Source organism: Chionomys nivalis, chromosome 14 (assembly GCF_950005125.1).
Source record: "Chionomys nivalis chromosome 14, mChiNiv1.1, whole genome shotgun sequence".
NCBI classification, from domain to species: Eukaryota; Metazoa; Chordata; class Mammalia; order Rodentia; family Cricetidae; genus Chionomys; species Chionomys nivalis.
Genome location: NC_080099.1, coordinates 46,944,912 through 46,971,886, shown reverse-complemented (window position 1 = coordinate 46,971,886; position 26,975 = coordinate 46,944,912). Strand labels below are relative to the sequence as shown.

Genomic DNA, 26,975 nt, shown 5'->3' with positions numbered 1-26,975 from the left:
CCTTTAATCTCAGCATTTGGGATACAGAGAGGCAGAAGGATCTCTGTGAGTTCAAGTCCAGCCTGGTTTGCACAGTGAGTTCCAGGACAGCGAGGGTTACACAAACCCTGTCTGAAACAACAAAACAAGCAAACGAACAAAATGTAGATGTAGCACTATGTGGATATTATCTTCAACACATAAGATCACCTCTACATACAAGCCATCTCTCCAGCACCGTTAATGGTGTCTTTATGTTAGTCTTTGATTAAAAGTACACTAAGGTGGGAATTTATTTGCTGTCAGAAATATTAACCTTTTTGTCATGAATGCAGCATCTGTGTGCCCTTTTTGATGACTTCCTTCCTAGTCCACCTTTGTTTCCTCTTCAGCTGTGCGCATCCTAATAGCTAAGGAGCAATCAGTAGTTTTTACTTTTCTTAGTCTCTTTTCATATTTATAATTTATGAGAGTAAAACAAGAAAGATGTATTTTAGTATTCTTGTCTCTTCAGCTTCAGATAGTGCATTAAACTATACTTATGATGGTGAATTGCTCTGCTCAGGTTGCATCTCATTTGCTGTGTTGTGAATTAAGAATTACAAAGTAAATATAGCTCTTTTACTATTGGGTTCCCTCTCTCCCAGTTTTCTCATTGTTAGAATGCCATATGGTATAGCTGTATTAGTTTGAAATGTGTATTTTTGACCCAATGAAAAATTAACACTCTGCATTATATATTTGATTTTTGTTGTGAATTCGTATGTGTTAATATGGAGCAAAGTGTTCTTGAAAGCTCTGTGAATCATTTGTTTTAAACATTGATCTTACATGAATAGTTGTGATTTTTCTCAGTGCTTCTATATGAAACTCAAGTTTGCATCTTCTCTAATTGTTGGAATTTCATGAAAGAAGTGAGATGTCTGAAGAGAATTCTGACCCTGGATTCTAGAGGAATTCTTAGTGTTTTGTGTTTAGCCTTATATTTTCCAGGAGCTGTAAGTTCTGGTGAAATTGGGGTGTCTTACTTGTTCCTGGGCAGTCTTTCCTTTCTCCAAACTTATCACCTTGTCAAGTTAACAAAACAACCCCCCCCCCCCCCACACACACACACACACTCTTCCTTCCTTCTCCTGTCTGTTTACTTTGTGTAGGAGAGTGGATGCACATGCTAGGGCACACTTAGAAGTTAGAAGGAAACTTGGCAGCAGTGATGCTTTTTTCTTTTACCAGTTGGGGACCTTAGATCAAACTCAAGTCATCTGGGCAGGCAGCAGACACCTCCACCCACACAGTCATCTTAACTACCCCAGAAACTCTATTCTGTTTTGTTTGGTTTGGTTTGGTTTTTGTTTCTGTTTTTTTGAGACAGGGTTTCTCTGAAGCTTTGGAGCCTGTCCTGGAACTAACTCTTGTAGACCAGGCTGGCCTCGAACTCAGAAAGATCTGCCTGCCTCTGCCTCCTGAGTGCTGGGATTAAAAGCATGCGCCACCACCGCCCGGCTCGGAAACTCTATTCTTAAGGTGCTTCAGTATTTTTCTTTTCTCTTGGAGAGTGGTAGGAGTGGCTGAGGGACACTCTGCCCAACCTTGGCTATGTTTCAGTACAGATAATAGGCCTGTGAGGCATGGCTGTTCAGACCTTCAATCCCAATACTTAGAGGTAGAGGTAGAGGTAGAGGTAGGCAGATATCTGTTTCAGGCTAGGTCAGTCTACATAGTAAGTTCCAGGCCAACCAGAAATGTATAGTAAGACCCAAAGAATGTAGGGACTCCCATCTTTCTCATTGAGAGATGCCGAAAGCCAGCTTGGACAAAACTCATACGTTCCAGGGTAGGAGAGTGAGAATTAGAATTATTAAGCAAAAGGAAAAGAGAAATAAGAGACAAACACAGAACAGCATTGGGAAGGACATTCAGTGAATACTGAATTCACTGTGTTTATTCTTCCACACGCATACTTTACTTCAAAGGGGGAGCGGGGAGGCAACAGACTTCATTAAGATGAAATAAGGAATAGACTTGAATTCTCCGACCTTTGGTCCAGGTGGAACAGACCCACCACTGCACTCAAAATACTGATTAACCACATCCTAGGTCAGCATCTCTTGTTTGTAGCCACACCTGTTGTCAACAACTTTGAGAGAGCAAAAATAAGCTCAAACTCTCTAACCTCCAGTCCATGAAGAACAGGCTAACAGCTCTGTGGGCCCTCACAGGGAGATGGGACTAGTAATATCCCATGTTTAATGCGGCACCTTTTCTAGATTTGCTGGTAGATTAGAAGTAGGGAACTTTAAAAATAATTTGTCATTTAAGTAAATTCACTGTTATAAATACTGTTTTGTATTTGTTACTAGTGATACTTTTTTATACTCTTATTCTCCCTAAAAGTAGATTAGCATGACTTATTTTGAACAAAACTATATATGATGAAGTTATGTGGAAAGCTAGAGCCAAGTAAAGAGTAGCAGGCAGTATAATTGTCTTGCAAGAGTTTGGATTTCTTACTGAACTACTGGGGTTGGGGTGTTAAACAACCATGTAGACTGAGAAATTCATGTTGATTTTTTTCCCCCCCTGGGACGTAAGTCTTTCCTAAGACTTATTTCAGAAAGAATCCTTTTATGAGATTTGTATATGAGGCATCTAATGATTGATCTTCAACATCTTACTAATAAATATAGGACAGTTGTTATTCTTTAATGGCAAGGTCATATGATGTGAGGAGCTCTCCAGTGTGTGCCCTGAAATGAAATGAAAGAATTGAGAGCACTGATTACCAGTACTGATAGGTGGATTCGTTCGTGCCATTAGTTTCCCCTTTCTTTTTCTTAATCCCCATTCATTCTCCCTTAATTCTTAACCCTGTTCATCTGCTCTGTTCTCTATTACTAACTCTTTTTTGATTACATTCTGTATTTTCCTCTTTTGTTTTGATGCCACATACGCGCTGTTTTATTAGTAGAACCTGCCTCAGTCTTCCTGTCGGGGCTAAATGCTCCCATGCTTCTTGTTTGTGTTTTTTTTATTCAGATTTCAGATTCTCTTAAGATCCCCCTGATACATACCACTACTATACTGGGGATTGAACCTAGGACCTCATACTTACTAGGTAAACACTCTACCAGAGTGACCCCCCCCCCCCCCAAAAAAAAACATACCCTTTTCTTTTACTTTTTAAAGGTTTGTAAAATGGGGCTGGAGAGATGGCTCAGCTAGTGGATACTAGCTGTAAACAAAGGACATTGAGTTTATAGTTCATGATCCTAGAGAGACTAAGTAATGAGGTGAACCCAGAGAAAAACATATATAGACCCACCTGGAAATTGGAAACAGACAAGATTACCTGACAGAATTGGGAGCATGGTGGGTGGCGGGGAGAAGGAAGGAGAGAAGGGGAGGGTTGAGAAGAACTTGAGGGAATGGGATAGTCGAGATGGAGGAAGGACAGATATGAGAGCAAGGAAAGAGATATCTTGATCGAGGGAGCCATTATGGGGTTAACAAGAAACCTCGCTCTAGAAAAATTCCCAGGAATCCACAAGGATGACCCCAGCTAAGACCCTAAGCAATAGAGAGGGGGCCTGAACTGGCCTTGCCTTGTAGTCAGACTGATGATTATCTTAAATATCACCATAGAACCTTCGTTCAACAACAGGTGGAAACAGAGGCAATGACCCACATCGGAGCACTGGACTGAGCTTCCAAGGTCCAGCTGAAGAGAGGAAGGAGGGAGAGCATGAGCAAGGAAGTCAAGACCATGAGGGGTTCACCCAATGAGGCAATATGCCTGAGCTAATGAGAGCTCACCAACTCCAACTGGACTGGGACTGAATGAGCATGGGATCAAACTAGTCCCTCTGCATGTGGTTGGCAGTTGGGGCAGGCTGAGGGGCCACGGACAGTGATACTACTGCATGTACTGGCTTTTTGGGATCCTATTTGGATGGATACCTTGTATTAGGGAGGGCCTTGGACTTTCCACAGGGCAGGGCACCTTGCCCTCTCTTAGGTTGGAGGGGGTGGGGTGGGAGGTGTGTGGAGGAAGTGGGAGGAGAGGAGGGAGTAGGAATTTGGATTGGTATTTTTAAAGTAGTAGTAGTAATAATAATAATAATAATGACAATAATAATAATAATAGTAAAAAAAAAAACAAATAAAAAAGAGCACTGACTGCTCTTCCAGAGGACCAGGGGTTCAATTCCCAGCACCCACATGTCAGCTCACAACTGTCTGTAACTCCAAGAGCTGATACCCTCACACAAACATATGCACACAAAATGCCAATGCACTTAAAATTAAAAAATAAAAATATTTTTAAAAAGGTTTGAAAAATAGGGTCTTACTAAGTTGCCCAGGCTAGTTTTGGACTTATCTTCCTGCCTAGGTGGGATTTAAATCTGCGTCTTTAGGTCCAGGGATCTGAGACAGGTTTTTTATTATGTAGCCTAGACTGGCCTGGATTTCCTTATCTTCCTGCCTTAGCCCCCTGCTCCTGGGGTTAAAGGGTACTACTATGCCTGTCAAGTTAAAGACTTGACACTGATTTTATTATTTAACAGGAATGGGTGTTTTGTCTGCATGTATGTCTGTGTACCATGTGCATGCTTGGTGCCAGTGGAGGCCAGAAGAGGGTGTCAGATCCAATGCAACTAGAGTTACACCATTGTGAGCCATGTAGGTGCTGGGACTCAAACTGTCAGTGCTATTCTTAACTACTGAGTTGAGCTGTCTCCCCGACAGATTAATTTTTTAAAGTTATATCAACTGCTGTTCCAAATCTAAAGGTGCAGATTTTCCTCAGTAAGAGGTATGAAGGATTTCCCTTTCCTTACTCCCTTTCATGGTAGCCAGATCAGGCTTGCTTCTCAGAGAGCTCTGGTGAAGATGTTGATGTGCACACTTGTGACCTGAGAAGGGAAGTGAGTAATCCTGGAGGGGCATTGAAGCTTATTCAGCCAGAAAAGACTTCCCTTCCCAGGCCTTCTAAAACACTGTCCTCTTGAGCATTAAAGCTCTCATAGTACACCATCAACATTTTAGAATAATGTTTTAAAACAAAGGATACATTGTCCATAGCCTTTGTTTTAGGATTTGTATCAGGAAACAAATGACTTAAAGAATTCAGCCATTAAAATGGCCTTACTCCTTACTATTTTGTATCTCACTTGTAATCAAGAATATAGTCCTTTATGTCTAAATTTCGAAAACGTGTGAGTTATAAGATTTAAAAAATTAAGATGGTGTAAATTGAAATAGAATTATTGGTGCTGTGAGGGAATCCCTGTTACTGACCTCTAAGAACCACTAGAGAGGTCAGGGGGTGGGGCTGTTTGCAGTTTTGTGTGTCTGTGTGTCTCCCACCACCACCACCACCACCACCACCAAACTCCCTCTTTGGAGTTTTTTTGTAGTTTGGGTGGTTGATTTGGTTTGAGATAAGGTCTTCTGATAACCCAGATTGTTCTCAATCCTGTAATCCTCTAATGCACACCAATTACTGGAATTCGCCATCACCCCTGGCGTAAAATACATTTTGAGCTTTAAGCTTTAAGTTTATTTTTTTAAATGTGTTCTGATATTTTATGGTGAGTTTAAACAAATGACAGTCTCTAGATTGTGATCTGTCAGGTCAAGTTGACAACAGAGGGTGGAATTATAAGCTTCTAGGATCTAAAATGTTATACTTGGTGTGATTTTTTTTTTAAAGGGTTTGGGAATATCAGAGGTCACTTCCCAATTTTTATTTTGAAATTGCTTGCTACTTCTCTTTTTCCTTATTAAGTATAATAGGATTCTGGTGCTTAATAGCTGGTAGTCATAACTGTAATACTGCCAACAATAGCTATAATAGTAAAAATTTTTCCTGTGCATGTGTTCATTTAAAATCAAATGTTTTTGCTATCGCACTTGTTTTCTCTGACATTAACTGTAATGGAAAAATTAAAAATGCTGCAGGATCCACGGTGGCAGTAGGCAGCAGAGATGCTGTAGGTCCCCAAGTGGTGGTAGCAGGCCATGTGGCGGCAGACACATGTCGCTGAAGAACTGTGTTCTCAGTGTAGCCTGAGTCCTTGCAAGCTGGACTTTGACACAGCCTGTAAAAATCATTTCTGGTTAAGTTGGTTGTGCCATGGAAAGTGTTGGGAGGGAAGGGAAAGATTTCCATTAAAGTAAACCCTGCCAGACAAGAAAGTCCAGCACCAGTGTCCTCTAAGAACAGTTGAAGGGGCTTGTGTTCATGTCTGTGGAGCGTATCATCGTTTCCTTTGAGACAGGGTTTCTCAATAGCTTTGGGGTCTGTCTTGAAGCTAGCTCTTGTAGACCAGTCTGACCTCAAACTCACAGAGATCCACCTGCCTCTTCCTCTCCCAAGTGCTGGGAATAAAGGCATGTGCTAAGACATCCAGGTCATTGGGTCCATCTTAATATCACCTTCACAGTGTTTTAAAAATCTTCTTAGTTGATCTGTGTTCAAATAAAACTTAACTTATATTTCCACATATGACAGTGAGAACAGCAATTTGGAGTTTTAATTTCTTCCTTTCAAGAACAATTACAAAATTTATTATTTGTGGATACTAACAGTTCCTTCCTTGGTGTTTCTTGGTTTTGTTACATAATGACTGTTTAGGCAGATTGGAGCTCCTTCAAAGCTTGGAGCTACCTCTTCTGATATGAGCCTACAATATAACATTGTGAGGTCCTTACAGTTAAAAATGTATCCTAATAAACTGATAATCAGTCTGAGAAGTGAAGCTCCTTGGTGCTTTTGGTATCTCTCTGTTCTGGGAAGGCCAGAAAAAGAGGTAGGAATTAGCCTGTTTTCCAGTCAAAGAGAAAAATGCTTATAGGCATTTCTATGTCCTTCCCTCTTGCAGGTTGCCAACTTGGCCTGTTCAATCTCCAATAATGAAGAAGGTGTAAAGCTTGTCCGAATGTCTGCAAGCCAGTTAGAAGCACTCTGTCCTCAGGTAAATATAGCCAACAAGCTTATAGTATCTCCAGCATGGATTTCAGTGGAGTGGGTGTGAGTTGATATTTTATTAGCTTTGCTGTTTTTCTTTTTTCCCTCCTTCCTTCTTTCCCTCCCTGCCTCCCTTCCTTCCTTCCTTTCATTTTAAATAGAATACTGATACAGATAAACCACATTGCTTGAATAAATTTAAGTATCATTTTCTCTTTATCTCATTCTACTGCGTCCTTGCCTTTCATTTAAAATGTGTAGGAGGGGTCATCAAGAGGCTCAGTTCTGCCAAGTTTGATGACCTTGATTCTATTGCCAGGGCCTATGTGGTGGTTAAGAGAAAACAGACTTCCACAAGTTCTTCTGTTTTCCACACGTATGGCATTGTGTGCATATGTTGTGTGTGGTGTGCATCTTTCCGGCCAGCCTGTGCACCATTGTGACACTACTGTCACAGAGCATCTCGTCTGCTTTACTGAAGTGTCTGCTGCAGATAGTAATAGTAACCAGATTGAACCAGCCGCTGAAGTAAAGCCTAAACTTCTTTGTAATAGTGACACTTGGAAAGACAGGTAATTGGGCTGGGTTAAGTGTATTGCTAGAAAATCTCTGAAGTGCTTGAAACAACTAATGTTTTTTTCTATTTTTCACTTATTTATTTGTGTGTGCTAGCACGTGTTCCATGTACTCATGGTGTGAGGACAGAGGACGGCTTGTGAGAATTGTGTCTCTTCTACCACTGTGTTGTAGGTCACTAGCCTTGTCAGCAAGTACCATTAGCTGCTGAGCCCTCACTGGCACTGGTTAGTGTTTTTCTGAGTGTTCAGTGTTACTTGCAGTCTGTGAGGGAATTCTCCCTGCCACTCAGGGATTCCCAAGCTCTTAGGTGGTGTTTTGATGGAAGAGGTTACCTTTCTGCTTTTCCAGACAGAGACCACGCACAGCTTAGTCTCAGACTTACGTTAACCTCTATGCGTGTCCTGCCAAACCGACAGTAGCCGTAGACAAAGGGAGGCATGCAGAGGAACTGTAGTAATGGCCAGAGGCTGCAGGCATCAGATTTCTGTGTAAAGTCTGCAACCTTAAATGTGCTGTGACACTGTCACTGTGGCTCTTTCATGTGAAAGACCTCCCAAGACTGCTGTGATGGACCAGCTACCAACCCCCGCTGACTGATAGACAGTCTTTATACAGTCATAAAATGTGCACGAGACTGATTACTGTGCACATAATTAACACAATAGATTTAATCTACTTTCAGGCTGACCAAATTGAATGAAAGAAAATTTAGGGTAGATTCTAAAGATTATACTTTTTCTCAAGTTTGCCATTTTATCCTCCCAACACTTTAATATCTTTGGTTCTCTGTTTCATTTTAAAATGCTTGAAAAGCGACAATGCTTCCACATATCTTCAGAAACAGATGGTAACATACGCTGATCACACCTACCAAGAGTATTTATATAAATGATCTTAAAGCCTAGGGAAAAAACCACAGGGAGAGTCTAGTTGATCCTAATGAAAATGCTGGAGTGTGTGGACCTGTGACTCGGCCCATGTCACAGATGAGCACACTGCACAAAGGCTTATTTCTGTCCTTTGCAGTGTCACTTAAGATGGACCTCAAGACTGAGCTTCAGACAGTTCCCAAGCCATCCTTGGTATTAGGGGTATGACCTGAGTAAAAGGCCTTTCCTGAGGGTGATTAGTCTTTATACGTGCAGAGCTGGGCAACTTGAGTATTGATAAATACAAATTGGACAATGTGGGCTGTTTCTCTCTCTTTAGTTATCTAGATAAGTTGCAAGAGACCCCATTGGCATTTCCCTGATGACCAAGGGTGGTAAGACTGTTTTTCCTGTGATTACCCAACCCTTTTCTGTGTATCTTTTGGAGAAGGAACTCTTCAGATCCTTTCATACATTCACCGACTGTAGTGAAAAATGGGTAGTATGAAAATGAACTTGCAGAAGACAGTGAAGAGAGGTTGTTCGAATGAGTTCGAAGGGGGTGGGACTCGAGATAACAGCTCAGCAAGTAAAAGTAGGGACTGCACTTGCAAAAGACCCAAGTTTGTTTCCCGGTACCCAAGTTAAGAAACTATTGACATCTATAAAAGAAAAGTACCTCTAGTCCATGCTCAAAAACTAGGAATCATAGAAAACTCCCTTAGCTTAGTTTAGGATATCTGTGAAAAAATGAAGATCGGTAACATTGTAGTTAATGGCTCAAGACAAGGTGGTTTACTCTTGAGATGAGAAAGAAGACAACCGTGTGCACCCTTGTACTTTTCTGGGTGGTGGTGATAACTTAATAGTTATTAGAAGATGGGGATAAGGAGAGAAGAGGAAAATGGGGAGCGCTTGCTAATACATTTGAAGTCTTATTTTTGGAGTAAAAAAATGGTAAAGCTGAATGTGGTATCATTGTAACTATTGTGTCATTGAATTCTGTGCTTTAAATGGATAAATTGTATGAATTATAAACTGTCTCTCAGTTAAATATTTGTATGTGTATGCTATACTGAGGTTGGATCCCTGTACATACCAGGCAAGCTTTCTACCAGGAAGCTATGTCCCAAGCCCTATATCTATACTCATGAGCACACACACATTATATATATATATGAAGTTGTTATAAGTCAGCTACACCTGTGTTAAGATGACAAAAGAAAAAAGTCCTTGGAATTGGAATACAATACCTTTATTATGAATGAATTGGGGTAAGTTTGGCATCTCAGATACAGGTCATTATTATATACTATTGGACATTATTGACTACTTTTGTAATAGTGATGGATAACTGAGATGACCCTAAATATCCCACAGTAGGAGAGTAACATGAGATACCTATAAAATGGAACACTGAACAATGTATTAATATATACTTATTGATGCTGGCATATTTAAAAGAAGGAACCAGGGTAGTTAATCAAATGTGGCCTATAATTTTAATTATATTATTTTTGATGGTATATTTGTATGATTGAGGTTTTTAAGAAAAAGCTTGAAATTTAATGTCAAAAATTATAGAATTGCCTTCACAGATTAGAGAAATTAGAAGGAGCCTTTATTTGTTTATAGCTGCCTATTGTTTCCAAATCAAACTGTTTTGGTGTTAAAGTCTAAGGCCTGCTGTTGAGTATTTCCTCTTTGTACTAGTTATGGTGGAGCACATGGTGTTATGTTTCCTAGTGACAGGGAGCCAGCTGTTCCTGCTCTGTTAACCAGATCACCCCATGTGATTGATTTGAGTGACTTTGAGATAGTGATGTGCATTAATGTCTTCTGCAGGTCATCAATGCTGCGTTGGCCTTAGCAGCAAAGCCACAGAGTAAACTGGCCCAAGAGAACATGGATCTTTTTAAAGAGCAATGGGAAAAACAAGTCCGTGTTCTCACAGATGCTGTTGATGACATTACTTCCATTGATGACTTCTTGGCTGTCTCAGGTAATGAAATGGTTCCCTAGAATGGCATGTGTAGTTATTGTCCAAGTCATAATCACAGACAAAACACCTTCAAATCTGGTCATTGAGAGTAAATTCTCTCAATGACATGCTGGTTTCCAGTTTTATGACATTCTGACCTGTGTCCAGAGCAGGGGGAGTTGGAACTGGAGCTGTTTTCCTCACGGTGGGGCTGCTGTTCATCCTGGAAGAATTAGTTACTGGACTAGCAAAACCTTTCACTGCTGGTATAGACTGAGACCCTCTGGCTGTGACCGGTGTAGCATATAATTATCCATCTCTCTTGATATTTGAGTTTAGACCTTTGTCTTGGTACTGCTGGTCATTTATTATGAGCCCATGAAACTCAGAAGGAACCTCTCAGCTAGTTTATTGTAGAGAATGCTCTTGGAAAGCTTCTGTCTGTCAGAAGTGATCATAGTGTACCTGACTACTTCCCCAAAGACTGTGTCTGTCTGATGCAGAGAGAGAAAACAGAGAGGAAATATTTAAGTGCCATTTAATTATGAACTTGAAAAAAATAAATCTGAGTAATTCACGTCACAAAAACAGTTGATTTCATTATATAAACATAAACTGGTAATGACATAGTAAATTGCATTCATATAGAACATGTCTGTCAAATGCAATTTAGTGTTTATCTCACAGAAATAAATTTCAATCCTATCTCCTTAGAGTTGAGTAACACTAAATGCATTCTCTATTAACAGGGCCTCCGTTGCCCCTGGCTGTGTCTTCTCCTTGGAAATGCCAGGCTTCCTGAGGCTAGTGGCTGTGGGCAGTTTTAGTGACTGGGTTCTTGTAGAGCTGAAACTACCTGTCACCCCAGGGAACCACAGGCTGGAATGTGGAAGATGTGAGTGGCAATGGGGCTTGAAAGAGAAGCAGAACTTAAGTACATGCACAGCACAGTCCTCCAGCAGTGACCTATTTAAGGGTGACACTGTGTTCTGCATACCAATGTGTCCCTGTCTTTGCATGAACTCGAGATGGTAGTTTTCTTTTTGGCTTAATTTGAGAAAGTCGGGGGTAGGTTGTATGTTAACTGCAGGAAGACAGGGTAAAATATAAACCATGCTGCCTCAGAACTACCAAGCTGCAGATGCTGCCACTTTAAAACAAAAAATTCATTCGCGAGCACATTGTTGCAGGTGCCAAAAATGCAGCAATGGCCTTTTTGGGAAATCTTGGCCTTCTGTTGTTTTTCCCAATGAAGTATGGAATTATTCTTTTTCATAGGTTTAGGGAAAAACATTCCACCTTCATAGCACATTTTTAAGCAAACAACAAATTTGGAAATCTAAATGCAAAGCCCCCTCTGGATAAATACTACATTCCTACAGTTTTTTAAAACTAGGTTGGATATGTTTACCAGGCTTTGTTTCCAGGAATTTTCATTCTTTCTTACAGTAAAGTAAAATATCTTACAATCAAAATGGCTCTCATATAACAGATAACAAAAGGGATTCAGTATCAGCATTTAGTGGGATCCAGACAGGATTTTTTAGGTTATTTTAATATAAAACAGAAGATCAGTAAAGAGAAATCAAATTTTTTAGCAGATTCATTTTTAGCTGGCGAATGCATTCAACTTATGTAAATAGGAGTTTAAGGGAGGTTGACTTGGTGCAGAGCAGTTGAGCCAGTTTCCGTTTAGCAGATTCAAGTCCGAATTGCTGTCTTGAAGTCGTGCTGTTGCGGAGCATCTGCATCCTGGCTGCCTACTTGTGGTGTTGTCTGTTGTTCTGTCACAGACTTGCGGAGGCATGCAAGCGATTAGTGATCAAGGTGTTTTTAGAGCAGTGGTGAGGGCCAAGCACTGGGTAGAGTCCTAGTAGACTAAGCAGTTAATTCATAGCACTGGTCCTGTCCACTGGAATTCATCCATAGCCATTAGTCCAGGCTGGGATCGAGCCCTGTGAGACCCTCCTCTGTCCATGATTGACTCTTGTCAGGTCCGGTGCAGGCAGCATGGTGTCCTTAGCCCATGACATGACACTGCAGTGGCTCTGTCCCCTAAGTTTACTGAGTAGCATTTGCTTCTGGCTCACGTCTAGGTCAGAGGAAACATAAATACTGTGTTTTTAGTGTCTTTCCAGACAGTCATGTGTGTTAGTAGAGGCTGTGAAGGAAGGAATGATGGCTTCTACAGGTAGTTGAATTAGAAACCAGTCTGGATATTGACCTTTTGAAGCATAAATGGTACATGCCATCACACACACGACCCCAATGTGCTTCTTAAAACAGACTGCATTTGCTACCTTTGTCCTAGCTCTTCTACAAGAAACTTTCTCCATATGCTGTGCTACACACTATTGTTGACAGGGAACCATGTCTTTAACTGACATAGCTTCCAAGAGCTGTCATATAGCCCAGGAAAGGAGACGGTCATGTTGCCACCACTGCAGCTTCATGTGTGCTGGTATATTTGCCACTCACCCTCTTCTGAGTCTGCCTGTACAGCTCTGCCTCTACTATCATGGTGCCTGTGTGCAGCTTGCTCCTCTAAGTACAGTTCCCTTGGCCCTTTGGCTTGCTTCCCCTTTGCTATTTCAGATGAGATTGGAATTTCTTGCTCTGGAGTTTCTAAAAACAGTGTCAGGCTTTGAAAGGAAATGGTTTGGGGTCTTCAAATATAGTTGTGTGCCTAGTAGTCAGCTGGATTCACAGATTCATGTAAATGTTTTCATCTCAGATGTATTCTCTCAGTGCCCTAGAGGGTTAAACCTGCTTCTTAGCATCCTCTGATCTTGCTGCCTCCTAAATACTATTGGCATCTCCTGGAAGGAGAGAAAACACTGGACAGGTACAGCCTGATGTTGAACTGTTTTTCTGATTTAGACTGTTTGTGACATTTGTTCAACGACAGTCAACAAAGAAGCAGTTATTGAAGGTGGCGTGCTTGTTTTTATCAACATTGCTTATTTGGGATATGGGTGGTCATACCTGGATGTTTTTAGAGGACAGAGGACAACTTGCAGGAATTGGTTCAAACTCTATTCTACCCTCCTGAGTGCTGGCATGCCAATGTGTGCTTGTGCCCAGCTTTGTATATAAAACTTTTGGCATATGTGGTTGGCACCAAACCTGTCCTCTATACATACAACATGCCATGCCACTATGTCACCCTTTAGTAGAAGACCTGATCCTTCATTCAGCTTTTTGCTTGTTCCTCAGAGAATCACATTTTGGAGGATGTGAACAAGTGTGTCATTGCTCTCCAAGAGAAAGATGTGGATGGGCTGGACCGTACTGCTGGCGCTATTCGAGGCCGGGCAGCTCGAGTCATCCATGTAGTCACCTCAGAGATGGACAACTACGAGCCAGGAGTTTACACAGAAAAGGTTCTGGAAGCCACCAAGCTGCTCTCCAACACAGGTCTGAGGACTGTCCCTGCCCTAGTGTTCTCCTGGGTTCCCACAATGACTCCCAACATCATTCCAAATCCTGCGGGATTATACACACAGAACTCAGCTTTGATTTTGTTTTTATACACACTGGGTGGCTCATCATACTAGCGAGAAGTTGGTTATTAGACAGTTCATGAGCACATTTTCCTTTATGTGTCTGTGATGAACTATGAGTATGCCAAGCATGCATGAAGGCAGAACTCCCATACACATAAAATAAATGTTTAAAAAAATTAATGGCTTTATTGGATGAAAAACAGGCAGTGTTTTCAGCACGGGCCTGGCACATAAATGACTGCTTACTATATTTAGTTCTGTGCTGGGATGAAGAATGGCAGATCTTTACCTCCTTCTGGACCTCTAGGTGTGTGCAGAAGTGAGATTGGCCAGGAACCAGCAAAAGTAAAGCTTTGATGATGCCTGTGCTTTAGTTTAGTTTGTGCATAGCGTCCTGCTAGTGAATACATAAGAAATGAAGGTGGGTCCCCCCTCCTGAAGTACTGCAAATTGAACCCAGAGCCTCTTACATGCTAGGCAAGTTTACTACCACTAAACTACTATTCCAGCCTTTGTAGGTCCATTTTTAAGGTCTCAAAGTAGTTAGTATCATTTCAGTTCTCAGTCATCCAATTCTAGATCAGAGTCTGCTGAGAAGGTGATTGAGTCCTTGCAAACTATTGTCTGTAAGTTCACCTATGAACATGTGGTCTATTTTGCTGGTGAGTACTGGGCACAAGAGTAGAAACACAGAGGATCTTTGTCCTGAGCTTGACTCTACTGCCTATTCAAGGATTCAGGAAAGGATTGTGGAGTGCTGTCTTCTTAGTGTGACCTGCCTGCCTCTTGTCTCCATAGTCATGCCACGGTTCACTGAGCAAGTGGAAGCAGCTGTGGAAGCCCTCAGCTCAGACCCAGCCCAGCCTATGGATGAGAATGAGTTTATCGATGCCTCCCGCCTTGTATACGATGGCATCCGGGACATCAGGAAAGCAGTGCTGATGATAAGGGTGAATAACCACATTCTAGACATTTCAACAGCTTCTTCTTCTGTTTTGCTAACTTGAGCAATGTGTTGTTCTGGAGCTCAGCAGCTACAGTGTGGTATATTAAACCACGGGTTCTGGAGCTCAGCAGATAACAGTGCGTGTATTAAACCATGGGCTTGAGCTGTTAGAATGAGATAGAATCCAAATATAGACCAAACAGCGATCTAGCATGATTGGGCTTAAGTTAATTTAGGGAACTTAGTTGGATAAACAGAATAGTTAGAGTTACAGGGGAAACTACAGAAAATAGTCTCTTAAATTTCCGAGAAGGAGCTTCTTCTTAAGGTAAGTAAAGTTACTGTACTTCTTTTCAGAAGAACCGCTCCTCTCCTTGAAGGGAACCCAGGCAGGAGGTTAGACTTTGTTCAGGATAAGGAATGGCAGCCCCTGATGATGCTCCATGGCTCATGGCCAAGTGCTGAGTTGAATGGAAGTACTACCTCTGAGTCTTATGTCACCCTTCTCAGACAAAGCAGCCGAATGACCTAGACCTCCCCACTGGGATGGGGTGGGGTTCTGAAACTGCAGATTTCTCTGTCAAACATGTCTTGAGCCTGTGTCTTCCAAACTACCTTTTCCATAGCTAAAGCTCTCTTGCATGTTGCTCTTAGGGTTACCTGGGTATCATTGTCATCATTTGTCTGTGTCCCGTGCAAGCATGTGTGTGTGTGTCCCCAGTTGTTGCAGGCTTCCAGAACAGACGTTTGGAATACAATGCCCACCCGTTGCATTGCTAGAGCTTTGCCTGCTGTTGTGTAGTTCAGTCAGTCAATTGATTTTCATTTGTGCCTTCATTGTTTTCTAGTTAAACCTCCAAGATATTAGACAGGGACTCTGTCTTACTTTTATACCCCCTCTTCCTAGTCTGCAGAAGTTAACCACCATGTCAGTTTGGGAACATGTTGAAGGCCTGTTGCATCCATTTTGTATGCAATGTTGAAACACTTGGGCAAGATCACCATTCTCTGGTTGAGGTAGGAAAATTATCCCAAGCTGGGAAGAGGAATGGTTGTGGGTATAACTGCAAGATAGCAGAGGCTTTAAGTCTTTGAGTGCTGTGCTAAAGAAGAACCCAGGTGGGCCTGGGATGCTTTAGTGGATGAAGGTGTCTGCCACTAAATCTTGTGGCCTGAATTTGATCCCCAGGACCCACATGGTTGGAGAGGATCAACTCCTGCAAGTTGTCCTCTTGAATTCCACATGTACAAAATAGATTTTAAAATGCCACTTAAAAATGTTTTTTTAAAGTTAAAGCAGAAGGATCTTATCTACTATAAAGGGTGATCTGATTGAACTGTGGCAGCTGGTGGCTATAATATGGTGTTAGTGGGTCCCAAGGCTCCATATACTCCAGTGCTGCTCATGTTGCTTGAAGTCACATTAAGGCCAATGGGATTAAAGCTGTGTAGTGTTCCCTAGGGGTGACTCAGACTTAGAGCACCATCCTCAAGAAGCAGTCTGGGTACCGATAAAGTTCATCCCAGGAGGAGGCAGACAGCTTAGGTGCCTCCTCCAAAATAATCCCTTTGTCTCTCTGATATATTATTCTCTCCTCTTTTCTGGGGAGCTGGAGTGAGGGCTCAGTGGTTAAAAGCACATGGTGCCTCAGAACCATCTGAAACTCAGTCCCAGGGGATTCCATACCCTCTTCTGGCCTGTGAGTATGCCAAGCATGCATGAAGGCAGAACTCCCGTACACATAAAATAAATGTTTAAAAAAATTAATGGCTTTATTGGATGAAAAACAGGCCGTGTTTTCAGCACGGGCCTGGCACATAAATGACTGCTTACTATATTTAGTTCTGTGCTGGGATGAAGAATGGCAGATCTTTACCTCCTTCTGGACCTCTAGGTGTGTGCAGAAGTGAGATTGGCCAGGAACCAGCAAAAGTAAAGCTTTGATGATGCCTGTGCTTTAGTTTAGTTTGTGCATAGCGTCCTGCTCACTGATCCCATCACTGCCTTTGACTCAACAGTCTTGTTGAGTAGAAATGAGTCCCAGTGAGAAAGCCAAGTATTCATTAATGCTAGCCTTGGCGTGTGCACACACACTCTTTCTCTCTCTCTTCAGTGTTGGATTTACTGCTTCTTTGATTCTCACCAGTCTTAAGGTTACCAATGGTAGTCTTTGATTGATCCCACTTGTCACTTTTCACTCACCCCTTTACCTCTTTTTTTAAAATACATTATTTTTGTGTGTGCATTAATGGAGACCATAGGACAACTTGTGGAAGTCAGTCCTCTCCTTCTACCATGTGGGTCCCAGATATCAAACTCAGGTTGTCAGGCTTGGTAGCAAGTGCCTTACCCACTGAGTCATCTTACCAACCCCAGGTCTTAGTTTTAAGTAAGTACATCTCCTTTTCTTATGCTCTATGCAGTCTTAGTATCTCTCATTTTTCTGCTAAGCAAAAATCAGATCAGTGTAGCCATTCTGATGGAAGTTTCTGAGGCGGGACCTTGTGAGGGCCCTTGGTGTCCTGTGGGTTAAGTCATTCCTCCAGCTCTGGTCTTAGAATCTGTAACCTTCCCACACCTGAACCTCTAACCCTGTCCCTGTCTTACCAGTCCCGTTGGAATATCCGCCCCCTACTGTTGTGCCCCTGTGACCACTGCTTCCCTCTAGGAGAGGTCCCTGTTGTTGTTGGCTGAGGTTACCCAGCATCCTTAACTTGCTCACTGCCTCTCTTCTTTCTTTATATAATTATGTTCCTCATTTTGGGGTTGGGAGAACACACCTCTCAGCCTCTATCTCAGTCTCCTTAGCAGGGCAGCCCTATCCTCTTCTCTTTACCTGCATTTCTTTGTTAAAATATGCTTTCCCTTTTTAAATTTTATTTTATTTTTATTGAGCTCTATATTTTTCTCTGCTTCCCTCCCTGCCTCTCCTCTCCTCCCTTCAATCCTCCCCCAAGGTCCCCATGCTCCCAATTTATTCAGGAGATCTTGTCTTTTTATACTTTCTACTTCCCATGTAGATTAGATCTATGTAAGTCTCTCTTTGTGTCCTCATTGTTGTCTAAGTTCTCTGGGATTGTGGTTTGTAGGCTGGCTTTCTTTGCTTTATGTTTAAAAAACACCGATGAGTAAATACATGTGATCATTGTCTTTCTGTGTCTGGGTTACCTCACTCAAAATAATGTTTTCTAGCTCCATCCATTTTCCTGCAAAATTTAAGATGTCGTTATTTTTTTCTGCTGTGTAGTAGGCCATTGTGTAAATGTACCACATTTTTCTTATCCATTCTTCGATCGAGGGACATTTAGGTTGTTTCCAGGTTCTGGCTGTGACAAACAAAGCTGCTGTGAACATAGTTGAGCACACGTCCTTGTGTCACAACTGAGCATCCTTTGGATATAGACCCCAAAGTGGTATTGCTGGGTCCTGAGGAAGGTTGTTTCCTAATTTTCTAAGAAATCGCCACACTGGCATCCAAAGGGGTTGAACCAGCTTGCATTCCCACCAGCAATACAGAAGTGTTCCCTTTTCCCCACAACCACTCCTGCATAAGTTGTCATCAGTGTTTTTGATCTTGGCCATTCTTACAAGTGTAAGATAGAATCTCAAAGTTGTTTTGATTTGCGTTTCTCTGATGACTAAGGATGTTGAACATTTCCTTAAGTGTCTTTCAGCCATCTTAGATTCCTCTGTTGAGAGTTCTCTGTTTAGGTCTGTACTCCATTTTTTTTATTGGAGTATGTGATCTTTTGGTGTGCAATTTCTTGAGTTCTTTGTATATTTTGGAGATCAGACCTCTGTCTGATGTGGGGTTAGTGAAGATCTTTTCCCATTCTGTAGGCTGTCGTTTTGTTGACCGTGTCCTTTGCTTTACAGAAGCTTTTCAGTTTCAGGAGGTTCCATTTATTGTTTCTCTCAGTGTCTGTGCTACTGGGGTTATATTTAGAAAGTGGTTCCCTGTGCCAATGTGTTCAAGTGTACTTCCCACTTTCTATAAGGTTCAGTGTGGCTGGCTTTATGTTGAGGTCTTTGATCCATTTGGATTTTTGTGCATGGTGAAAGATATGGGTCTATTTTCATTTTTGTACATGTTGATACCCAGTTATGCCAGCACCACTTGTTAAACATGTTTTCTTTTTCCATTTGATATTTTTTTGCTTCTTTATCAAAGATCAGGTGTTCGAAGATGTGTTGATTAATATCCGGGTCTTCTATTTGGTTCCATTGGTCCTCCTGTCTGTTCTTATGCCAATACCAGGCTGTTTTCAGTGTTGTAGCTCTGTAGTAGAGTTTGAAGTCAGGGATTGTGATGCCTCCAGAGGTTCTTTTATTACATAGGATTGTTTTGGCTATCCTGGGTTTTTTGCTTTTCCAAATGAAGTTGAGTACCGTTCTTTCGAGATCTTTGAAGAATTTTGCTGGGATTGAGCATAAAATATGTTTTCTTCAAGGCAGATTTTGCTAAGTTCCATACTTACGTAGCCAATTTATAACCTTTTTTTCAGTTACTGTGCCCAAGAGAAAGCCCCAGCTTCCAAAGCCAGATTACTCAATAGTTAACTCCTCCACTTGCTTGGGGGTCTACACTGTGGCTTCCCTGATCAAACAGCAAGTCTGATTGGCTTTGTCTTCCCTGTTGGGAATGTGCATGTTCCCACCCTGTCCAAGACCTGGCATTTTACCTAGTCCGACACCTCTGCCCGAAGGCCCCTTAGCCCAGGGCATCAGCCCCTGGGCCACAGTCTGACTGTGTCATCTGCTGCTCTTCTCACCTGAGCTGGGACCCAGCCAGTGAGCCAAATTGCTTTTCCTCAGTCTACCAACATTTCTCCCATCTGCACGTCCCACTGCCCTGCTCACAGATCTGCCTGTTTCCATTCAACGTGATGGCTCCGTTTGCAGCGCTCTAGGAGGTCATATAGTTGCCCATTGCTCCTGTGGTTTCCTGTTAGATTAGCTGAGTGAGTGAACACAGGAAAAGGAGCTTTTCTTCAATCAAGCTTTTCTTAGGACCCAGATAGGCTATGGGCAGGCACTGCTGTGGAAACCTCTCTAGACATAGCGCGCCAGCTCTGCGACCAGAGCTCGGAGGTCACCCTGACAGGGTCTTTGTGGCTCTGATACCTTGTGATCCCTGCCCACCACTGTTCTTCCTTCTCTAGGGTAGGCCCAGCCTTTGCCTGTCAGAACCCATGCTCGTGTCCCTGAGTGCCTCCCACATGTTCTGTCACTTGGTCCTCACAACAAGGCCCTCGCCATGACTTGCCTTAGGGCCTGGAGGAGAGGAGACCTCAGTGCCTTCCTGTCACAGGCTGGTCGTCTGGGCTAAAAGCCAACCCCAGCTGTCCTGCCTAATAACGTGTCAATCAGTAGCTAATGAGGAGAGGCTGGCAGGTTGTACAAAATACAAATTTTACTAAGTAGTTAAAGCAGAGAATGAGAAACAGCAGTCCGTCCCATTGGTATACACTGATTTCTTAGCTGTTGTATTCTCTTTTTCTTTGATAAAAGTAAAATAAGACTTTTAATAATATATTGCTTTGTTTTATTCCTCAAAATAGCCTTTGGCGTCCAGAGAGAAAGTCCAGCATTAATTTGTCATTTTCTTGTCATAATGTGGGGCTTTTACAGGAGTGCTTTCTCTTGTATAAACATAGCTAATTTAAAGGCTTTTGACCAAGGGTAGTTTTCACCTTCATGTGCAGATGCAGATCCCTTGGGAAACTGTATTAAAAGTGAAATCTTTGTTACAGCAAGCCTGAGCTCTCCACCCTGTGAAAGGAGCTGTCTTTATAAAGAGTGAGGCGTGGCCAGGCAGTGGTGGGGCCCACCTCTAATTAGCACTCAGGAGGCAGAGGAAAGGGGATCTTAGTGAGTTTGAGGCCAGCTTGGTCTACAAAGTAAGTTTCTAAACAGCCAAGACTGATAACACAGAAAAACCAAGGAAAAAAAGGTGAAGGCATGGAGGCCACACAAACGACTCCGGTGACTGCACTCTGGGCCACCATGCTCTGCCGAGATGGAGGCAGGGGACTCTGACTCATCATCTTTTGTCTTCGCTGCAGACCCCCGAGGAATTGGATGACTCTGACTTTGAGACGGAAGATTTTGATGTCAGAAGTAGGACAAGCGTGCAGACGGAAGACGACCAGCTGATAGCTGGACAAAGTGCCCGGGTGAGAATCCGCTCCCTGGCCCTCTGACTTACTCTGTAAGGCTCCCTGGCTGTTTTCTCCTCTAGGATATTTAGTAGTATCCAGAGCTCCATTCTTGTCTGTTTTTGGTGTTATGACCTAAATCCTAAGTCATGGCACCTACTGGTCATTTGTGGCTTCCCACCACATGCCTCCTCAGCTAGGAATAAGGTTAGAACCTGGGGCCTCAACTACCCGTTGGGCTGCCAGTTTATGGTACCCCAGTCAGAAAAGGCTGCCAATCTAATCAGAATGTTTGTTAAAAAGAATTTTGAAATACTTCTACCCACTGTAGTGATAACTATGGGAGTGAGCTCTTAATTATTCATGGGCCTTAAAAACAACCCAAAAAAAGCCCATAAAACCCACTAGTACATTCAAGAAAACCAGTCAGCATCATTGCATTGGAGTCATTCAGCCCAATAAGATCTCTACTTTTGGAAGTATGCTAAGATGTATCCAATCACTCTCAATCCATCAGAGAGCTTGTCCCTGCTCTAGGCCTTACTGAGTCGTGAGCACTTGGAGCGCTAAGAGGATGGAGCCCAGGCTGTGGGCTTGAATTGGCAATTGGCCTCCAAAGTGCTACTTGTCGAGTAGCTGAGGTGTATGTTCCTCAGCAGATCCTCTGTCTTCTCACACTGCCTGTGGTAGGCCTCTCCAACTTGGGAGTGTCTGTTCAGGGCTCCACACGCACACCCCTTTCTCTCCTTTGCTATTGCCACAAAGAGCAGCAAGCTTGAAACTTTGCAGAGTCAGGCCGTCAGATCAGCACAGGTGTGGCTGTGAAGCCACTGAGTTAGCCTCCTGTGCTGTTCCTCCAGATTCAGACATGTTTGGGAAGTGGGTCAGGAACTTAGGCTGCAGAAAATTTCTGCAAGGATAATAGCCCTTCAGGCAAAGTGAAACTATTAGAGCATTATCCCATGTTGTGGATTGCTGCTAGAAGTCTTCTTGGCTAATGCCCTGTGAGAACTTCCTAAGAGTGTTTTGGCTTGTGATTGTAGGCGATCATGGCTCAGCTTCCTCAGGAGCAAAAAGCAAAGATTGCAGAACAGGTGGCCAGCTTCCAGGAAGAAAAGAGCAAGCTGGATGCTGAGGTATCCAAATGGGATGACAGTGGCAATGACATCATCGTGCTGGCCAAGCAGATGTGCATGATTATGATGGAGATGACCGACTTCACCCGGTGAGCAGAAGCCCACTCTGCAGACTTTGCAGAGAGGGGGAGTTTACTTCTCCATGACCCTGATGCTTTGTTGACATTTCTTCTCCGTTCACCTCCAACCAGGAGGGGCTTCATAGACAGGGATCCTGTTCTCTTTTCAGAGGCAAAGGGCCACTCAAAAATACATCAGATGTGATCAGTGCTGCCAAGAAAATCGCCGAGGCGGGATCCAGGATGGATAAGCTTGGCCGAACAATCGCAGATCATGTAAGTGGCAGTCTGTCTGGCCCACTGCTGAGGTAGCTGTCTGTGATCATTTTCAGGGGTCACAGTTTATCTTTGAAAACTGTTCTAACCTACTTAATTAATCCCAGCATACATTCCTAAGGATTTCTCAGATCTGCTTCTCTGACAAGTCTCAGAGGAGTTGGGTGTGTATGTCCAAAAACTTTCTATCCCTAAATCATTAAAACCAGCCTCTACCATTTCTTTCCTTTCTCTCTCCTGAGAACTCCATTTCTGGGCAGAAGCATATCCTGCCTGTCCCAGCACTGGCACTGATGTATGGTGGCCTCTTTTTTTTTTTTTTTTTTTTTTGGTTTTTCGAGACAGGGTTTCTCTGTGGTTTTTTTGGAGCCTGTCCTGGAACTAGCTCTTGTAGACCAGGCTGGTCTCGAACTCACAGAGATCCGCCTGCCTCTGCCTCCCAAGTGCTGGGATTAAAGGCATGCGCCACCACCGCCCAGCTGTATGGCAGCCGCTTGCTGAGGTTTCTGTAGAACGTGGGAGCTTTGGGGATTGTTAGAGGTTGGACAGGCTTCTCTATCACAGCACATTCTTGTGGTGCTGCGACTTCAGCCAGAAAAGTTCTATCAGTTGTGGGTTTTCGGGGTTATCCATGCTGCAGAATGAGTGACAGCTGCCCCTCGTTACTCAAGCCACCATTTGATGGTCATTCTTGAAAAAGGCTTGTGAACCTGGTCTTTGCTGTCTGAAGTCAATAGCTCTATTGATCTCTCACCTACCTGGACCACTGTGGCCTATGGCCTATTCTTTTCTCCATTCTTCATACAGCCATCAACACTGTCATTTTACATTGCAAATCAGAGTTGAATCTGTCCTACTTCGGTGGCATTTTAGGAAAAATTTAAAAGCTTTCAGCATGGAGTATAGGCTCCATTTTATACCATGCTGCTGCTCACTTCATCCCCGCCCCCACCTCGATGAGAGCACTGTTTCCCTCTCTGATGAGACCTAAACACCTGGGCTTCAGTGCAGTCTGGACAGGGCCACACTTCTAACTTTTGGTAATCATCTCTGCCTAGAGTGTCTGTCGTCAGGGGCTTATCTTGTGCACCCCTTGTTGAGCAGACAGTGCCTCAGGCAGAGATGGTTAATTTACATAACTCAGAACCTTGACTTTTCTGTATGACTAGGCCCTTCCTTGAAATCACCTTGTAGGGCCAGGAGCTTCTCCCTGGGGCTGGAAACCTAGGCATAGGGTGGTCGTTTGCCAGCAGGCGCTGAGGCTCAGGGTGCGTCACTGTGTACCCCATGTAGTGCTGCCTGGGCTGCTCCTTCTGGAAAGGAGGGAGCATGCTAGTACCTACAGGAAGCCTTTGAGAAACAGCCCTGGGAGCAGGGGATTGTCTCAGTGGGGCTGGGAACAGTGCTGAGCTTCTTGTCCCCTCAGTGCCCAGACTCCGCCTGCAAGCAGGACCTGCTGGCCTACCTCCAGCGCATCGCTCTCTACTGCCACCAGCTCAACATCTGTAGCAAGGTCAAGGCAGAAGTGCAGAACCTTGGTGGAGAGCTTGTTGTCTCCGGGGTAAGTGTGGCAATGAGACTGGTGGCTAGTGGGCATTTGCTGAAAGTATATGCCCTACATACCACCTACCTACTTCAGACAGAGACCAGAAACTGCAAAACCCATCTGGTTCCCGGAGCCCCACAGACCACACACTATCTCTGAACTACAGCACTTTTTAGACGGCATGGTTGGTGACAGCTGGAGCCATTGCTAGGCCTGGTCTCTTCCTTTTGCCAGCTGCTCTTTGGGAAGGGGTGTTTCTACTTTCCCCACCCCCAGAGTAATGAAGCCTGCTCAGAAATGACCAAGTAGAGCTGTGCAGGCTGCTTTCTCAGTTTCTACCCACAAAGAGCTGAATTGTAGCAGTTCATCAGGTCCCCATGAGCAAGAAGAGGAGAGAGAACACTATTCTCTAATGGGAGACCAGACCCCATACCTGAGATCACCAGTGTGTGTTGGATGGAAGTGGTCTGACTTCAAGTCTTCTCTGTCGCTATTCATGCGCCAGTGCTCCACAGCCTTGCAGTCACTCAGGACCGTCCAGAAAGTCCCTGACCCTGGGGGACAGGGTTGCTGAGGTGATCTTATATTTTGTGTTGTCACCGTTTCTTCTCAAAGGCAAGTGTTTGCGGGTTACGTGGATAAGAACTGCCATTGAGAGACCAGTAACAGCCTCTGCACAGTGCTGCAGAGAGCTCCAGGCCCTGAACCTGAGGTGGTGGAGGCCCCTTTGCTGTGACCAGGCCTGCGTGTATGCAGGGAGCGTCAGGCTTTTCACCATTCCATCTCTCCCTTGTAGGTGGACAGCGCCATGTCCCTGATCCAGGCAGCCAAGAACTTGATGAATGCCGTGGTGCAGACAGTGAAGGCTTCTTATGTGGCCTCCACCAAATACCAGAAGTCACAGGGTATGGCGTCCCTCAACCTTCCGGCCGTGTCATGGAAGATGAAGGCTCCTGAGAAGAAGCCCTTGGTGAAGAGGGAGAAGCAGGATGAAACACAGACCAAGATTAAACGAGCCTCTCAGAAGAAGCATGTGAGCCCCGTGCAGGCCCTTAGTGAGTTCAAAGCCATGGACAGCATCTGAGCCGCTCTGCCCATGGGGCCTACAAATGCTTCACGCAACTGTATTTGCTAAGTAGAAAACACTTAGATTCCACGGGAGGTAGCAGATTTCCAACCCAACCAGGTGGTGAATTTTGCAAGGACATGATTGTGTTAAAGCTGTTTAAAAAAAAAAAAAAAAAAGCTTTAGAATTCAGAAGTATATTTCTAGCTATATTTTTTATAAGCTTAAATGAAAATAAAAGTTCCTTAACCAAAGAGTACCACATTAACTTCTGGACACATTTCAGAATCGGATGAAGTCTGTTTTCTAGGTAGAGGTGCGGGCTGGAGGAGAGAGGTGCCTTCAGCCCTACCATTGGGCAGCGTGCAGTTAGTTAAATGGCCAGGTGGACCCAGGGGAAGCCACTGGGCAGCCTGAGAAACAGCCTAGAGAAGGAACTTCTGAGGAATAAAGCATAGGAAACAGTAAAGCATAATGTATTGTGTAGGAAATTGATTGCTTTCTTTATGAAACAAAGTGGGATTAGAATGCATGGCTACAGTTACTAATGCCCTCTGCTACAGGACATCAATAGAGCTGCTTTTTCAGGCTAGAGAGACGTGATGCCATAATCAGAACACGCTTCCCCGTTATTCCAGCATCAAATGCAAATTCATCATCGGCCTTACTTCTCATAACTGCAGTGTTTCCTGCCTTGGGCTGGCAGAGAAGTCTGGCAGAATAGTGTTTGCCTAGGCAGTGACTTAGACTCCACCTTTTTTGTGATTTCTATAGCAATTACCATAGCTATGAGGTAAGATTTTACTACTGTCTTATTTAAATTTTATGAATCTGACTGTTTTATACTAATTTCCCCAATAAAGTCCACTATGAAACCAAGAATAAGAAGTTATTCCTTTGCCTTCAGTAAGAATCACAGACTTCTGACTCATCGTGCCTCTGAACCCCCAGCGCTCCACTCCCAGGATAGTAGCTGCCTAGGGAGGGAAGGCGCCAGCTCTTGGGTCATACAGGAGGTCAGGTTGTGTCGGCAGCCCAGCCAGTGTCCTTCCCCTCTGAGTTTTCATAACCGTTCTTCAGCACTCAAGTCATATCAGCACTTGACCGGGGCGTGATGGCTGTGGCCATTGTCACCTTACAAGAGTCTCTCCTTTCTGCTATTTCAATCAACTCTTAACTTGCCCACTCAGTTGCTGTCCCCTGGTCAAGGTTATGGCCTTCCACAGTCTGTCAGACTGAGCCTTTGTTCCTATCAAACCTGCTTCCTAGTCGCGCTTCCTCCAGTGTGCCTTCACACACACCCTCCACTCCCGCAGTGCCTGAACCCTGTCTTCCCTGGTGTCACTTCCTTGATCTTCCCCAGATTTCTGGCTTTAAATGGTTGATGTTAAACTTGATGCTCTTAGCTGTTCAGCCTGGCCAGAGCACACCTGCTGTCTGCTCTCCCTACATCAAGTCCCTCCCTGCTATTTCCCACCTTGCCTACATTCCCAGCCACCCTTTTTCTGGCTAAGTAGCAAAATGAGACCACTGTTAAGACGCGCACACGGTCTCCAGTTGTGTTCACCTCTGCAGTAGTCTATTACCTTGGAGACGTCCCCTACAGCGCATGCAGTCATGCATCACAGCTGATGCATGGAAGGGCTGATGCGCTTCCAAGCTTGCTGGGTGCCATTGCCAGGCCCAGTTTCTTGTCGCATGGACTCTTCCATAGAGTGACTCACATGGCAGCTGCCTTCCCCCGAGTGGTCTAGTCTTCTCTGGAGGCCATTTCCCAGCACCCTGCTGCACTGTGCTGGTGTACTTAAGTCACCAAGTTTGTTTCTGCTGGTCACATATGGTGATCTTGTTTGGATGACTAGGACCTAGGTCACTTGCTGCACGTGTAAGGGAGATAAGTACC

The 26,975-nt window shown here is 43.7% G+C and overlaps 1 protein-coding gene across 2 annotated transcripts in view; it reads left to right on the top strand.

Moving 5' to 3' along the window:
* Ctnna1 (catenin alpha 1) overlaps positions 1–25,948 on the top strand; it is a 121,966-nt gene extending 96,018 nt beyond the window's left edge. For both annotated transcript variants that reach the window (XM_057788402.1, XM_057788403.1), the window contains 9 exons: positions 6,864–6,956; positions 10,243–10,399; positions 13,595–13,795; positions 14,683–14,834; positions 20,897–21,007; positions 22,033–22,214; positions 22,355–22,460; positions 23,887–24,021; positions 24,803–25,948. In XM_057788402.1, coding sequence (XP_057644385.1) covers positions 6,864–6,956; positions 10,243–10,399; positions 13,595–13,795; positions 14,683–14,834; positions 20,897–21,007; positions 22,033–22,214; positions 22,355–22,460; positions 23,887–24,021; positions 24,803–25,090 — 1,425 coding nt within the window. In that variant the 3' untranslated portion in view covers positions 25,091–25,948. The remainder of the gene's footprint in view (positions 1–6,863; positions 6,957–10,242; positions 10,400–13,594; positions 13,796–14,682; positions 14,835–20,896; positions 21,008–22,032; positions 22,215–22,354; positions 22,461–23,886; positions 24,022–24,802) is intronic.
* Positions 25,949–26,975: the final 1,027 nt, after the last annotated feature.